Source organism: Rosa chinensis, chromosome 7 (assembly GCF_002994745.2).
Source record: "Rosa chinensis cultivar Old Blush chromosome 7, RchiOBHm-V2, whole genome shotgun sequence".
In the NCBI taxonomy this organism is placed as follows: Eukaryota; Viridiplantae; Streptophyta; class Magnoliopsida; order Rosales; family Rosaceae; genus Rosa; species Rosa chinensis.
This window is the reverse complement of record NC_037094.1, coordinates 20,602,547-20,619,886: the sequence shown is the minus strand read 5'-3', so window position 1 is coordinate 20,619,886 and position 17,340 is coordinate 20,602,547. Positions and strand designations below refer to the sequence as shown.

At 39.5% G+C, this 17,340-nt stretch overlaps 2 protein-coding genes across 2 annotated transcripts; one reads left to right on the top strand and one right to left on the bottom strand.

The window, feature by feature from the left end:
- Positions 1–12,582: 12,582 nt before the first annotated feature.
- LOC112178748 lies at positions 12,583–15,120 on the top strand. The gene has a single exon (XM_024316957.2). The coding sequence runs from the start codon at positions 12,669–12,671 to the stop codon at positions 14,937–14,939; it is 2,271 nt and encodes a 756-aa protein (XP_024172725.1). The 5' UTR covers positions 12,583–12,668; the 3' UTR covers positions 14,940–15,120.
- Positions 15,121–16,390: 1,270 nt separating this feature from the next.
- LOC112178749 lies at positions 16,391–17,028 on the bottom strand. The gene has a single exon (XM_024316958.1). The coding sequence runs from the start codon at positions 16,814–16,816 to the stop codon at positions 16,634–16,636; it is 183 nt and encodes a 60-aa protein (XP_024172726.1). The 5' UTR covers positions 16,817–17,028; the 3' UTR covers positions 16,391–16,633.
- Positions 17,029–17,340: the final 312 nt, after the last annotated feature.

The following is a 17,340-nucleotide window of genomic DNA, read 5'->3' as shown; positions in this document are numbered from 1 at the left end:
TCCGTGACTACGATGGCTGGATCATCTCAATTGATTCATGGTCGAGGACCAGCCCAATTTATGTTGCCAAATGGCACAACATTAAATGTCACCGAAGCACTTTATGCTCCTAGGGCAGGAAGAACCCTATTGAGCTTCAAAGATATAAGAGCTAATGGTTTTCATGTGGAAACACATTGTGAGAATGGACAAGAGTTCCTTTGCATCACCTCTAATGACTACGGATATAAACGAGTATTAGAGAAACTTATGTGTCGCTCTAGTGGGTTGTATGCAACCACTATTCGAGTCATTGAATCCAATCATGTTATGAGAGATGATTTATGGGATTCTGACACATATAGGCTTTGGCATGACCGTTTGGGACACCCAGGTCATGATATGATGATCCGTATATTAAAGACTTCACACGGACATCCATTTTTCAGAACGAAAATAAGTAAAACTAGGTTTTTGGACACCGAAGGAGCTCCTGCGCCTCACGGCGCCGTTCACCCCCATATCTGGCCATCCTTGGCCGGCGCCGCCATCCCCCTGCGGCCTCAGGGTGGCATTGACGCCACTAAGGCTCCTTTGTCTCCCAGTTTTACTTCTCAAGTCACTTGTGACTTCGTGGCTCAACCAAAATCCTCTTTGGTTGTTTCTAAAGCCCATCATTCGTTCTGCAAAGCCTGCTCTTTAGCAAAATTAGGATCGAGACCATCCTATGCAAAGGACACTAAAGAAAATATACCATTCTTGCAAAGAATCCAAGGTCATATTTTGTGGACCTATCCAACCAACTTGCGGACCATTTAGATATTTTATGGTGTTGGTTGATGCATCGACACGCTGGTCACATGTCATGCTATTGTCCACAAGGAACGCTGCATTTGCTAAACTCCTCGCCCAAATAATTAAGTTAAGGGCTCACCACCCTGATCATCTTATTAAGTCTATAAGATTAGACAACGCTGGGGAGTTTACATCAAAAACCTTTGATGATTATTGCATGTCCATTGGAATTGATGTTGAACATCCAGTTCCTCATGTTCACACCCAAAATGGTCTAGCAGAAGCCGCCATTAAACGACTACAAATGGTCGCTAGGGCATTGGTAATGCGCACCAATCTCCCTATTTCTGCTTGGGGCTATGCAATATTGCATGCAGCTGTGCTTATTCGTCTGAGGCCCACTGCCACTCAACCCTTTTTTGCGTCCCAGATGGTGACTGGGTATGAGCCTAATGTCTCACACTTACGCATATTTGGGTGTGCAATATATGTGCCTATTGCGCCGCCACAGCGCACCAAAATGGGTCCTCAACTATGATTAGGCTTTTATGTTGGATATGATTCTCCAACTATTGTCCGCTATTTAGAACCCTTGACAGGCGATCTCTTTACTACTAGATTTGCGGATTGTCACTTCGATGAGACAGTCTTCCCGTTGTTAGGGGGAGATAAGAATAGCAATGTTCAACAGGAACGACAGGAATTGTCGTGGTCTGTCCCCACTCTGTCTCATCTTGATCCCCGAACCGCACAGTCCGAAATTGAAGTGCGGAGAATTCTCGATCTTCAGAATGTAGCAGAATCGATGTCTGATGCCTTTTCTGATATCGCTAAAGTGACGAGATCACACATACCTGCTGCAAACGTGCTTGCAAGGATTGATGTCCCTAAAATTAGAGGATATGAGCATGGCGCCAACGTCCCCTCTCACAGTGATGGTGACGTTGTGGCTAGGCCCATGGCTCCTGCCAGGAAGCGCGGGAGGCCCATAGGTTCGATGGATTCTCGCCCAAGAAAGAAAGTAAGTTTGGCACAGAATAATCCATTAATCATTGATGTAAATAATCCATCTCATGAGAATATTCCGGATTATGGTTATGTCCAAGAGACATCATTGGGGGACGCTCTAATGTCAGAACCAACTACAGAGAATAGAGAGATCTCCATGAATTACACTAGTGTACATGAGATGATGGATAGAAATTCTATGGCGATTGATGATGCATTTTCATATCATATTGCAAAAGGAATTATAGAATATGATGATATCGAACCTCGCTCTGTCGAAGAATGTCAACGAAGAGCGGATTGGCCTAAATGGAAAGATGCGATCCAGGCTGAATTGGATTCACTAGCAAAGAGATAGGTATTTGGGCCTATAACGCAGACACCCCCAGATGTAAAACCTGTTGGCCATAAATGCGTCTTTGTTAGAAAATGAGAAAAATGAGGTGGTAAGATATAAATTCCGCCTTGTGGCACAAGGTTTCTCACAATGCCCTGGAATCGACTACGAGGAGACATACTCTCCCGTAATGGACGTTATAACGTTCCGCTACCTTGTCAGTTTGGTAGTTTCTGAAAAACTTGACATGCAGCTTATGGATGTGGTTACAGCATATCTCTATGGGGATCTAGATTCAGAGATATTTATGAAGGTTCCAGATGGACTTCAATTACCCAAATCAAGTGGCTCTAAACCACGGAGCGCGTTTTCAATAAAATTAAAACGCTCACTATATGGATTAAAACAATCCGGACGGATGTGGTATAACCGTCTAAGTGACTACTTGATTGGGAAGGGATATATTAATAATGAAATATGCCCATGCGTGTTCATTAAAAGAACAAGTTCCGGATTTGCAATCGTAGCAGTCAATGTCGATGACATGAACCTAATTGGAACTCTAGATGAGTTGAAGGAAACTGCTAAATACTTGAAATCCGAATTTGAGATGAAAGATCTTGGGAAAACACGGTTTTGTCTCGGTTTAGAACTCGAGCACCGTAGTGATGGGATTTTGATCCATCAGTCTATATATACTCAGAAAATTCTAAGGCGCTTTAATGAAGATCGTAGTCTTGAGCCCAGAAAAGATCCGTTTCGTCCAAAGGATGAGGACGAAGAACCATTAGAGGCTAAAGTGCCCTATTTAAGTGCAATAGGTGCATTATTGTACTTAGCTCAATGCACAAGACCAGACATCTCCTTCGCAGTGAACTTGTTAGCTCGACATAGCTCTGCGCCAACATGCCGTCATTGGATTGGTGTAAAGACAATCTTTCGATACCTAAGAGCTACGATTGATATGGGCCTATTTTATCCCTACAGAGAGAAGAGGAATGACAGAAGAATGGGATCGGACCCCATTAGGCTTGGAGCCACCGTCCACCATGACAACTTGGCCGGCCATATTGCCGCCAACGCCGCCACCACCACCATGGGTGGCCGGTCTCACCCTATCCCCCTCCATCAAAATGACAATGATGTTTTGATGGGTTTTGCTGATGCAGGGTACCTCTCTGACCCTCACAAAGGTCGCTCCCAAACAGGTTATGTCTATACCATGGGAAGCACTGCGATATCTTGGAGGTCTACGAAACAGACCCTTGTTGCTACTTCCTCGAATCATGCAGAGATTATTGCTCTACATGAAACCGTTCGTGAATGTATATGGCTAAAGTCTGTAATTCGACATATTCAAGGAAGTTGTGGTTTGAAGTCTACCACGGATGAACCTACATGCATTTATGAGGATAATGTAGCTTGTATTGAACAAATGAAGTTAGGTTTCATCAAGGGCGACAACACCAAACACATATCGCCTAAGGTCTTCTATAATCAGCAACAACAATCACTTCTAAAGATTGAAGTGAATCAAATCCGATCAGAGGATAATGTAGCGGACTTATTCACTAAGTCGTTACCTAAATCCACCTTCGAGAAACATATGAAGAGCATCAGATTGAGAAAGTTATCCGAACTCCCACGATTGTAGCAATCAGGGGGAGATATAGACATCAGGGGGAGTTATGATGTCTACATGTTCGATCTCGAAGAGTAGAGGACGTGTTGTACTCTTTTTCTCCTCCTCGAGAGTGTTTTTGTCCCACAGGGTTTTTCACTCGAGCAAGGTTTTTAACGAGGCAACGGATGAAGCGTCACCACCAAGTTTGAGCGGCACAAGGGGGAGTGTTGAAGGAAATCAGCTATTAGTGTGCCTAATCAAACTAGGAGCAGTAATAGGAGAGAAGGTTCTAGAATTCCTAATCCTTATCGGATTAGTATTCCTTGTAACTTTAGAACATGTACTTTATAATCACTATATATAGGGCTCTTATTCTCAATAATATGATAACAATTCTCTCTACATTCTCTCTTGAATCTCTTTTCCTTAAACAACACTTGCGTTTAGTAACTACATGCTTACGGATCTGTAGTTTCCCTAATTTTGGCTTCCTTTGAGTCCTCTTTCCTCAAAACCCTGTTCAGCTTTAACTTCAAACATAACCCCACCCCTTCTGCTCCTTATCAAGCATGTTAACGAAAGCAATCACGTCACCCATCCTTACTATACAGCAATTAGAAATTACTAGAAATTATGTGACAACATGAGAGATGCTGACCGCTGAATATTCAAATAAGCCTAGATTCATCCCACTTGACTCTCATGAGTAGAATACAAGAAAGGAAAAAACTTCGCTGACCAGCCCTGGTCAGCAAGGGCTGCCCATAACCACTCATAACCTTACACCTAAGAGACCTTTTTGTCTGGCCCCTTTTTGTTTCTTTCTTTGCCTCATCTCTCAATTCTATTGCAGGATTACTTCCTCTATAATTATTATTAGGGAAACATAGTGGGCCCATATTTGAATTTGTTTATTATAATATGTTGCAGTTAATTCATCCTCAATGCTCAAAGGTAAGCAGTTAAGATTTACTATTTATAATTTCGATTATTGACAGACTAGAGTTACTTGCTATTTGTAGAAATACAAGCAAAGAATTGAAAATAGAAAGAGAAAAGTTGAGAACATTGAAACTCTTTAGAGATAATCTCAACAGAAACACTCCCAATTATTGGGAAACCAGCTATAGAATCCAAACAAGCATCTATAGAATTGAGCAAAATATTGATAATCTTTTGTATGTGCTTGAAGAGGAACAAAAACCTCTTGATTATTTGAGCATTGGTTAGATCCGCAAGAAACTGGTATCAGAGCCTGCAAAGAGCTCAGCAGGGGAATCCCCAATGGGGACAATGTCTGATTTAATAATAGAGAGACTGAATTTTCTATTAAAATCTTCTGATGAAAAATATCAGAACTTGCAAAAAGAATTATCTAGATGTTATGATCATCTAGAAAAACTAACTGCTATAATCTACCAATTAGAAAAATTGGAAAACAAAATAGATTATATCAAGGAACTTCCAAAAACGGAAGAAGAAAAGCTAACAAGTGTTAGTAGAAAAATCAATGAACAGCAAAAAACGCTGGATTCTATGAAAAATATACTAAAGGACAAGAAAGTGCCTACAGTAAAACCAAAGAAAGCTAATGGATTTAAACCATTAGAAAAACCTGAGAAGAATCCTGTTCCAAACATGATTTTTCTTGGACCATCTACTAGTCAAACTAGTATTCAGTATGAAGACCCGAAAGAAAAAAGAGATGTCAAAATGATGAGCATCTTCGGGAAAAAGAAAGGAGTACAACTCCTCAATGCTGAAGAATTCGAATTCAACGAAATTGAGCAAGAGGTAAAAAATGCCTCAATTCCAAAATTAGATTTCAAGCAAATCTATAAAAGGGGAAAGTTTGATGTGTTGGATAGCCACCACTTCAAATTATTGGAATTTACAACTCCCTCAACAACAGGAGAGACAGATCTTCTGATGATCACTCCTGAAGAAGTTGCCCGAGCAAGAACAAAAAATTACCAATTTATGCATATTGGAGCAGTCCAAGTAGGCATAAAACTCTTGGCTCGAGAAGGCATAAACTCTTCAGTCCTATGTGTCCTACAAGACAATAGACTAACAGATTTCCAAGCTAGTCTGTTGGGAACCCTTGAGGCATCCCTATGCAATCAAGTGGCTTATTTCAACTGCTTCCCAAATTTCTCTACCAGCTTGAAAGATGCAGCTCACTGTCTAAGACTGAGAGTCAAGACAAATGGCATATCCATGAAAAAAGATATGCAAGAATTGGCAATAGTATACAGAATATACCATAAACTGATGAGTACCACAGTAGAACCAAAGACAAGAATATCAAATATTCCAGGTCTCACTACTGGATTCCTCACCAGTCAGAAAAACCATTCACAACAAATTCACAAAGTTACTTGGACTGAAGTAACTTTTCCTATTGAATGGAAATTGTCTGGTCTAAAAAAACCAGCAGAAAATGCCAAAGCGGCAATTTATGAAAGCAGAAAGACTGGAGACATCAGTCTAAAATTTGAAGATCACAAAAAAAGTGACGTCTGTCCTGAGAATATCAAGATAAACAACAACTTTCTTAGAAGAAGTTACAGCACTAGAGAAGCTAGTGTTAGTGGTACCAAATACTCTGAAGAACCATCAGAGTCCATCACTAAAGAATATTTAGAAGCTGATCTGAACAGACCAGTCAATATGCTTATAGCACAAAAGCTCTATGATCTATATGATGAAGCAGAAAACTGCGAAAATCCTGAACGATTAGAAAAACTAATCGAAGAAATGAAAAGGTTCAAACCAGGAAAGGAAAGAAAACTCCTTCCCTATCAGGATATTGAAATGGAAGAAGGAGAATGCTCCAATTCCAAAACAGTCATCACGAGAGAGAAAGGAAAAATAAAACTTCCTTTTCAGAAAGCCCCTACGGGCAAAAACGGAGAAAGAAATTCTCAAAGATTTGTCCCAGAGGACAATATACCTAGAATACCAATCTCCACCCATGGAATTTGGCTAAATCTAGACAAAGCTCTAGACAAGAGAAAAACTCTTGACCAATGGGTTGATAGCCTGATGATGGCTTCTGCTCTAACCCTTGGAAAATTTGAAGCACCAGATCTCCAGGTGTACTATGAAACTACTCTCACCGGAGTAGCAAAGAAATATTATTTATCTTTCAAAGAGACTGCCAGAGGGAAAGACTGGCTTGAAGAAATCAAAAATTCAAAGTCTCCGTATGATTTTGCAGTACCCCTGTATGATCAGTTCTGTGGAGATCTCTCAAATCTGAGTGAGAAGGCTAAAGAAACGGCCAAATCAAATATCTATGCTCTAAAAATTTGTGACATGAGATATTTTGAAGAATACTTGAATGAATTTCAAGAATATTACTGTACAATTGGAGAACTAGAGAATACTGATCTAGTTAACCTATTGCACAGGAAACTCCCTGAACCATGGAGAACAGCTGTGCGAGAAAGCATAGCAGAAAAACCAATTGAAAGATTTTCAGTTGGAGGAATTGCCGACAGAATCCGGCAATTACTAAAAGAGCAATGCAAAGCCAATCTTAGAGCTAAGATGGCTAAGAAACAACTCAAAGGAGTTGAAAATTTCTGTTATGGAATACTGGATATGCCAACCAACTGGGGATGTCATGAATCCAAGTTACATAGAAAAAGAAAAGAAAAATATTACTCTGAATTCAAAAAGAGTAATAAGAAAAGAGATTGGAAATTTAAGAAAAGTTCCAATTACAAGAAACAACAGGATGAAGATCCAAAAAAGAAATTCTTCAAGAAAAAGAATAATAATCATCAGCATAAACAATAACAACCCAGCAAGAAAGCTTGCAGATGTTGGTTATGTAAAGCTGAAGGGCACTACGCCAATAAATGCCCGGAAAAGGGTAAAAGATCTACTAAAGCTCTCTTTGAAGAATATGAGCATATAGTAGAATCTGCAAACATGAAAGGCTACGAAATAGCCTATTCTGATGATGAAGAAGACGACGGGTCAGTTTACTCTGCCTGGTCTGAAGAAGAAGATTCATCTGAATCTGAGTCAGATTCTGAAGTAGAGTACTTCGAATCAAGATAAATGAATGTTCTAAAAATCAAAAACTGGGAAGAAAGTAAGACAGAATCTTTAATGTCTTCTTATCAGGTAAACCCTGGTACATTCGTTTGTGACTACTGCCTATGTCACGAAAAGAATGGTCTCCCTATGTTTTGTAAAGAGTCAAAAAAGACTTATCACAAAGAATGCTTCATAGCTGAAGCAAGAAGAAAAACCAAGAATGGCCTTGTCAGCCAATTGGTAGAACAAGAATATGAAAAATATTTCTCTGAAAAAAAAAAAAAAAAAAGAAAAAGGTAGAAGCCTTGTTCCAAGAAATCATGGAACCATCTTCCTCAAAAATAAAAGAAGAGATCGTCAATGAAGAGAAAATCGATGAAAGTATTGAACTGGTTGAACCACCAGAAATTGTTCCAGAAGAATGTAAACCAATCATTCCAAAAGAACAAGCTCAAGAAAATGAGCTTCAACAATCGAAAGTCGTCTCTACCAGTAGATACAGCAACTACATAGAGATTGGACTAAAATTCCCTGACCACAAAAAATATCATCTACATGCCTTTGTGGTAATGGATCAGGATTTACTGTTGCAAAGAGATTTGCAATCTAGAAGAACTCTGGAAAGAAGATAAGAAAAGAACTGCTACAGGTGTCACATTTGACGGAAGTCATCTCACCATGAATAAAGTAGCAAAAAATGTTCGTATCACCATTGGTGGAGGAACATTTATCATCCATAATGTTTGGCAATCTGAAGGCCAAGGATCAGATTTCCTGTTGGGAAATGATTTTATTCTCCAACAGAGATTCATTCAGGATGAAGAAGCGATAGGCTTCCAAAAAGGAGAACGGGTGTTCTGGGCAGACCGACTTACACAAGCAAAAAGTGTAGTAGGTCCTGGTTTCACTACGCAGTATCAGAGATCGCAACAGAATAGTGGTGATCTTACCCCTTACAAACCCAAATTTGAACCCATACTCCAAATCAAACAACAAGAAGAATTACTTGTTGAAGAATCTTCTGAAGAAGAAGAAGAAGAAACTAGTGAGGAAGAAGAAGCTAGTTTCATCCATGAGCATAACCTCAAGCACTTTCAGAATAAGCTTGAGTCTCAGAAAATTCCCACACTTGAAAAAATCAAGAAACCACACGAACAAAATATCGATATAGATCCTCAGAAGTTTTGGGAAAAAGACCCAGTGGTCTGTGAATTAAGATTGCATGACATGAATGCTATCTGTCATGTCAAAGCCATTCCTCAATACAAAGAGGAAGATCAAAAGGAATTCAGAAAAGACATTGAAGATCTCCTGAACAAGAGATTAATTCAACCTTCCACTAGCCCTCATCATGCGTGAGAAATCATGCAGAAAACCTCAGAGGAAAAGCTAGAATGGTGATTGACTACTGAGATGTCAACAAGAAGACTGTCAAAGACGGTTATCAAATTGCTCAAGTAAGAGTACTGATCAACCAGCTCAGAGGAGCTAAAGTCTTTTCGAAATTCAATGCAAAATCGGGTTTCTGGCAAGTCAAGATGAATCCTGAGAGTATACCTCTCACTGCATTTGGAACACCTCAAGGACATTACGAATGGTTGGTAATGCCTTTTGGTCTAAAACAAGCTCCCTCAATCTTCCAGAGAAAGATGGACAACATCTTCAAGCATGTTGCGGAGTTCTGCGTCGTCTACATAGATGACATCCTGGTCTTCTCCAAAAACAGAGAAGAACACATGAAACACCTCCATGAGGTTGTAAAGCTGATAGTTCAGCATGGAATTATCCTAGGAGAAAAGAAAATCTTCTTTATCCTCGATGAAGTTGATTTCCTAGGAATAAATATCAAGAATGGAGTCATAAAACTCCAACCTCATATCCTTGAGAAGATCTGGAAATTCCCAGATAGAATTCCTGATGCTAAGAGTCTAGAGAGATTCCTTGGTGTCATAAATTATGGGAGAGATTTCATTCCCAAAATCTCAGGGTTAACGGCAATGTTATCTCCTAAGACAAGTTCCAAGAGAAAATGAAACTTCACCGCAGATGTTGAAAAAATTGTGAAGCAGATAAAAAATCTCTGCAAAAACCTCCCTCCTCTACAACAACCAGAGGAAAATGATGAAATTGTCCTCCAAACAGATGCGAGTGATAATTACTGGTCCGGTGTTGTTCTGGCAAAAACGCCTGGAACTAACATTGAAAAGATCTGTAAATTTTGTAGTGGCAAGTTCAGCCCTGCAGAACTAAACTATCCCACAGGGGAAAAAGAAATTTTGGCTGTCAAGAAAACAATTTTAAATTCTCCAGCTTTCCTTGGAAAACCCTTTACTGTCCGCACCGATTCTGCTAGTAAAGAATTTCAAAAATTTTAAACTTGATAAAGTTGCTGATAGAGGAAGATTAGCTAACTGGCAAATGTTTCTTAACCAATATGATTATATTGTTGAATTAATTGCAGGAAACAAGAACTATCTTCCAGACGCCTTAACCAGAGAACTGGCAATGTTCAGCCAGAGAGATGACGACGAAGGTCGCAATCCCAGAAGCAGAAGAACTGGGAAAGAACATGAAATTAATGAAGATCCTAAAGAAAAAATCCTCAAAAGGTTCCTGATAAGTCTGAAAGGCTTGGCCTCAACTGATCAATCCCAGGGTAAAGGATTGGTTAGCCCGTCTCAAACTGCAGACGGTAAAGGCTCATCAAGACCGTTGACGACTGCTGCTTTGCCAAAAAGCAGACCAACTCCAACTGGAGTTATAAATGTTTTTAATTATGAATTAAGAACCTTTGATATTCCTCTGTTCAGAACTGGCAGGAGACTAGCCTACCACCAGAAAGCAATTCTGGATAATCTCCTATTTGCTTTTCAGGAAAGAAGCAGTGGTCTGATGTTCCCAGCTCTCTTTGCACTAGCTGAAGAACTCTATGAAAATGCTAGGCCACAGTTTGAAGAACTTCATACACAGCAGAGTGCTGTTAGAAAAGAAAAAAATCACTTCCTTGAAGATTCAGAAAGTGCTAGGGTCCCTATCATGGCACTCAATGAATCAGACTGGCATGAATTCCATAGTCTGATAGGAAGTCATAATTCTGAAGATCGTATTCCTCCAACTCTCTTTATTATTGCAGGACCATATGTTGGAAGATACTTAGTCAATGTTCAGAGTGAACATCCTTAAGAACACAAGCTTTGGCTTGTTGAAATTGGTTTTGTCCATAATCTGTGGACTAAAACAAATGATGATCTCAAAGGCTTACCCCCTATCATTGTCAACACAGTCAAAAATATTAGGAAAAATGACTGCATGCTTTGTCTGAAGTTTAGATCCACTCCTCTAGAATGGATCCAGAAGACAAATGGTGAGGTTGAATATATTTCTCTATATCATTATGTGAGAATAATTCAAAGAAAATATCTTCAGCCTGCCTGTGTTGGATACAATGGCCAGCCGAACTCAAGCATCCCATGGATGAAAGCCATGGCTCTGGAATATATCAAAAAGATCATCTCTGAAGATATCAATAATACCTTCCTGGCAGTAGGAGAAAAGACTATTATCACTGCTTACGATCATCCTGACGTAGTCAGCAGTGACCTGTTCCTATCTCTCACCAGAAAAGAGATAGATTCGACACTGGCATGCTTACAGTGGATTGAAAGGCTTGAAACAGACAACCACTATAAGATGTATGTTGATACAGATGTCGAAGATAATACAACAAATGCTCGTATGGCCCAGGCAGATGACGACTCGTTTGTCCTCGGTCACAACTCAGAAACAGACGAAAACATGTGAAGCAGTAGGTGTAGAAAGCACCGAAAGTACTTTTGGACTTTTCCCAAAAGATGCTTTTAATTTTCAAAAAGCAGGTGAAAAACATTTCACCTAAAGAAATCTGCTTTTCCCCGTCCGACCTCCACCAGCAGGAGCACTCAGGAAAGCAGGAGATCACGGAGTCGTCCTGTACATTTTGTTGTTTTCAATTGTAATTTGAGTTCCGCTCCCTATATAAGGAGCTTTAGCTTCTCTTAGAAGGCATTCGAAAATTTCCATATCAGTTCTAGATTCAAAAAATTCCTAGAAGAGGAAATTGAGAAGAATCTTAGAGAGGAAAGCCAGAATAGCATTGTGCTCTTTCCTTCCTGTCGTAGTGTGAAGTGTGCTTTCATTACAAGTAAGTAACTGTAATCATTCTTATGGATAGCTAAACAGCTTCTTAGCTGTTTACCTAAGAATAAGGCTCTGAATTTCTGTAATCATGTTTGACAAATAAGTTCTATATGAAGCCCAATATGCAAGTCTGAAAATATTTGTTTAAGTTCTGATTACTGCAATTTATCTGTTTACTAGTTTTAAGCTAAGATTGACAATCCAAAAAGCCTAGAACAACAGTGATTCCGCCCCGAAAGTAACCGTTTAGACAGGATGTCGTTAGGTGAAATATGGCATGTTGAAGGTTAGATCTATGCTTTAGGATTTTACATTGCAGGCTTGATAATTATGGACAACAGATAAATGTAGAAAAAGGTTGAAAAAGAAAAAAAAGAGGGACACGTGTGAGACACTTAGAGGAGTACTCAAAACCTGGTCAGGAGGTGCTAACCACACCTGGTCAGCCAAGTACTATCCTACAAGAAAAGCTTAGCAAAGTGAACAATAGTCCAAAACAAGTGAACCAAAAAAAAATAGTCCAAAACAAGTCAAATATTAAAATGGAGGCATCATCAAAATTCAAACCACTGTCAATAAATTCAAGCTATAATAACCAAAGTGGACCGGCACTTCTTGATCAGATATCATTGAGCAACACCACAAACAGAACAGAAAGCTAAGGCCAAAGAGAAGATTACCTGAGAAGCCAAGAAGATGAAAATCGGCTGCAACGTCGATGGGAACCTCAACCAGGGAAAGTTCAGTGCCCCTATGCCTTGGATTGGGATTTATGTAACAGCAGCATCCTTGGCATGTCTAGTTACAATGGCTGCAGATGTCATCCATGGCATTCGTCACCGGAAACTCTGGTTCCCTTGCAGGTATTTCTCAATCAATGCAACTTCTCTGACCCTGATAGCTGTGGCAATCAAATTGTCAGTGGATCTAAACACCGCTATGCCTAGCCGCCAGGATCAGCTTGCAAAGCTCAGCAGCTCGGTCTTGGTCTGCACAGTAATGGGTAACTCTATGCCTTCCCTTGGAGCTATGGAAAATGAAGAACTATTCATGAATGTTATTGCTTTTGGAATATTAGTAGTTACCCTTATTGTGAATATCTGCATCCAATTAGCTACTGGTGCAATCTTTGTTTTCTGGAAGGAGCATGCTTGTGTTATGTTCATCATGCTTGTTTTGCTTATCATGCTGAGTTTCTCTGCTTTAACTGTTCCGATTTGTAAGCGTTACTTAGAGCACAAGTACAACAAGAGGTATCAATTAGCTCTGAAAGAGAGCTCAAATGAAACTGGTAAAAGACTTGTTTGCAAAATTAGGGAGGATCTGATGAAATATTGGATGATGGCTCATACCTCTAGCCCCCAGTTTGTTATGGGTCGATCAGCGACATGCACAGCTTCTGGAGCAATCTGTCTCTTGAGTTCCCTGATTCTAGCAGAGGCCATACTTCGAACTTACTTGATGCCCTGGTCATTTAAATTTTGTAGCGGTGAGTCTGACTACAAGTGGTCGACCACTTTGGTTCTTGTTACACAGACAGTAGCAGTAGCAGTAGGAACAATTGCTCCAGCATCTAGATGGTTCATCGCCATAAACTTCAGGTGTGCAAAAAGAGGAAATGCCACCTACAAAGGAGAATTTAAAGTAGAAAAGTACTGGATCCAGGGACTGGTGGAGTTGAAAGACTGTCCATTAACTTTAAGAATCAGAAGCAGGCACTGCAGGAAACTTGCTCATGACACAAAAAATAAACTGTTGGACTTGTGTATTGGAATGCAGAAAGGAAATGTCATAATGAGCAAAGCAATTCGGCTTATTTCCATTTTCTTTGTAAGCAAGATCTTGATATGCTGCGACTTCTGCAAGGAGTGGAAGAAGAATTTCAAATGCAACACTGTTTTTAACGACTCGAGCCTAGAGTCATCACAATCGAGATCAAGCTTAGAACATCTTACCTGTTATGTTTTGCATCTTGAAGGGGAGGATGCATTAGTTGAGCACATGACGAAAAGCAATTGTGATGCTACTGATCATTGGTTCCAGAGGGGAAGGAGAAGTGAGCCTAAAAATCTGATCAAATTGTTGGAGAAATCGACATTTTCACAAGGATTTAAAGGAGTAGCAGCTTTTGACAACGACAAAGTTCCCTCTCTAGATGGTGAAGAACCTCCAAATTGCTGGGCTCTACCAGTTGCAACACTAGCCAGTATTGCTCTTGCACTTCCAGACAGCAGCAGTTCTTCAATAAAAGGGTTAATTCATGGTGTAAACGAAGGGCTCATGTACATAAATTTCATTGAAAATCACCTGGAAAGTAAAGATCTTACCAACATTAGGAAGGCAGCAACCCATGTCTGGCTAGGAGTCGATCTCTATCACACATGGCTAGATGTGGATCTCCGTAAACTGTCACTTCAGGGGAAAAGCTCAAAGGAAATACTTGAAGAACTTTCTGAAACTGCAAAAGTCAAATACGAAGAATCTAAAAAGAGCCAAACAGCTATAAATGCATGTATCAGAGAGACTCCTTCAAAATGGCCTGTAAAGGAATTAGCTGCTAATTCCATGTATAGGGTATGTCAAACCATTCTGCTAAACCATAGAGGCAGCATCGATCAAACAGATGAAAGACTACTTGAAGTACTGACAGTCATGATCGCTGACATTCTTGGTGCCTGTCTCACTAACTTGCAGCAAGTTATAAGCACAAAGTGTTTGAACAGCACCATTGAAGATAGGGCGAAAAGTGTGAGGCATGCAGTTCACATTCTAGGGAAAACTGAAAAGATTCTGAATATTCTAGACCAGAGCATTCCCCGAAGTTTGGAACCTCACCAAATTTCATCGATTGATGAGTGGCGTTTGTCACTCAAAAGGGAAGACCCTTGGGCCTTCCCTTCTTCATCTTCATCAGAGAGTGACAGAGCCTCTCCTGTTTCAAATGACTTCTACCTGAGCATTGATTAGAACTCGCAAGCCTGAAGTTTACAGCAGATGTAGCTTATGGTGATTCAAATTTTGTAAACGAACTGCTGAAGCAACTTTCAAGTTTTGCTTCTTTTATCTGGAAATATGTATCAGTGTGAATATGTAAAATAGAGTTTTGTTTTGCAGGATAATTGCATTATAAAGTTATAACTTTTTAGAATGGATGTCCTTCCATTACATAAATTTTAAAAGCATGCCATTATCCTAGCTACCACAAACTGGTGGAGAAATCGACATTACACCAGAGTCAGGGGAGTAGTTGACCAATATCCCTTAATGAGAGTGCATGGTTCTATTTTCACCGTCAATGTGAGAATACATGCCTTTATCTGATGTCCAGAGAAGATTGAGATGGCATCATATCCAAATCCAATTGCAAGAAAGATAAACTTGAACAAAACTGCCTGGAATAAAATCCAAAGGAAAGATTCTTTCCTAATTGCCATTGATATGCATGAATCTTTCAAAGAATCGAGAAATCCCTCTACTGGTATTACTGAAACTCATGTATGTTAGTATCAAACCGTGATAATTAGAAATGAGACCGTGGTGTGTTTTTCATGTTCAAGTATCTTTCAACCTCATTCATTCAATTTTCTACAATATGATTACTGTGTAAGACAGCTCATGAATGATGGTATCGATATATCTTGTTGAACAAGAACAGGACTAAATGCTTCAATAGACAGCATCTAGAGTATAAATAGCAACTACCTGCTAAATGATCCTCATGTCGCAGATGATTACAAGTTGAACACAAACACACGCTACAAGTGAAAAGTGAAAACCACAAAAACAAAGCTTCCATGTCATTGTATGAATCACATGGGTCAATCTGTAGTGAATTTAATCAAAATGAGATGGAAGCTAGATATAAATTGAAGGCTGTTTGACCAACGTATGGCTAACAGAGATTCTGTTGGTATCCTGAAGTATTTGACTATCAGAACAGAAATGCAAAAGGAAACAGTATACACAAGACTACAGTGCAATTAAGATGGTCAATAAATCATAGTTGATAGAAAACACTACTTATTACTCCAATGTAATCAGCTCTTCATTTCTGAGATTTCAAGTCTGGTCTATAAATCAGTTCTTTTGTGTCTTATAGTCTTACACTCAGTCTCTGATATGAAGGGTATTGACTCTGCAATCTATTCCAATACATAGACCAGGACAACTTTAAAAGTTCAACTTCCTGGTTTTAACTACTATAGCTTATTCAGTAACAGCTGCATTGTGCTACACATTTTTCAATTGGGATGGAAAATTCCTCTTAACCATTCAAAACCTGGGCAAGAACTTCGAAATAGAGGAAAGGTGTTTCCTTTTCTTATTGAATTACTGGCATTCAGTCAGTCACCAAAAATTGAACTGATAAATTCAAATTGGAAAACAAACCAATTCACAATAATTCCAAACACATGGAATACCCAAATCGAAAATTATACTTCCATTAATCAGAATCCAAGTAACAGAGTGAATTCACAATCCATATTGTACCCTGAACCATCCTTTCCATCAGAAACTAATACTAAAAACAAAAAATCCCAACCACATATTGATGAATTTACTCCACTACAATTCTCTGAACCAAGTCCCCTCCATAACATTATGTTTCTCTTTGCAAAAAACGAGGAACCTGTGCCAAAACGACGCCGTAAAAACCCGATCTAGATCTCGCTCCCGTCGCTGTCCCTCTTCTTGGGCTTCCGGTAAGTCTCCTCGAGGTGCTTGCCGATCAGGAGGAAGGTCTTGGCGAGCTTATCGATGTTGGGGACGTTGTAATTCTGAGCGACGTAGACTCCGACCACCGTGCCGGTCAGAAACGAGAAGGTGCTTCTGACAAACCCCATTGCTGAAGCAGATTGCCACCTCGGAAAATGGGTTCCGGGGAATTTTGGGTTTAGGGTTTAGAGATGATGGGATTGAATGCGTGGGTGAATATATATATATATATATAAGAGAAGAAGATTCTTGGTGCCCAATCTTGCTTGCGTGATGGGTAAGGAGGGGTTAGCTCCTTGCTCAAGCAGTCAACCTGAACAGAATTATAGAAGTGGGACTTTTTTTTTTTTTTCCTTGGCTAATAACATATTTGAAATTTCTATATAAGCTGGTAATAACTCTCTCCTGGTTGGTAATAGATGTTAGCAGCACCACATTGCTTAATTTCAGTTAAATAAACGCTACTACTAGTTTATTTATGTTAAATAAATCGTTGAATAATATGTCATTCTTCCACTGTGAAAGCTTTTATAAGTTGTTTCATCCTAATTCTCTAGTATCCAACCCTCCTCGGAGACAAGTTTCGAATGAATGAATATTCTCATAGGCGAGTTCCTAGTACTTGAATCTCCATGGATGCATGCGATCGAGT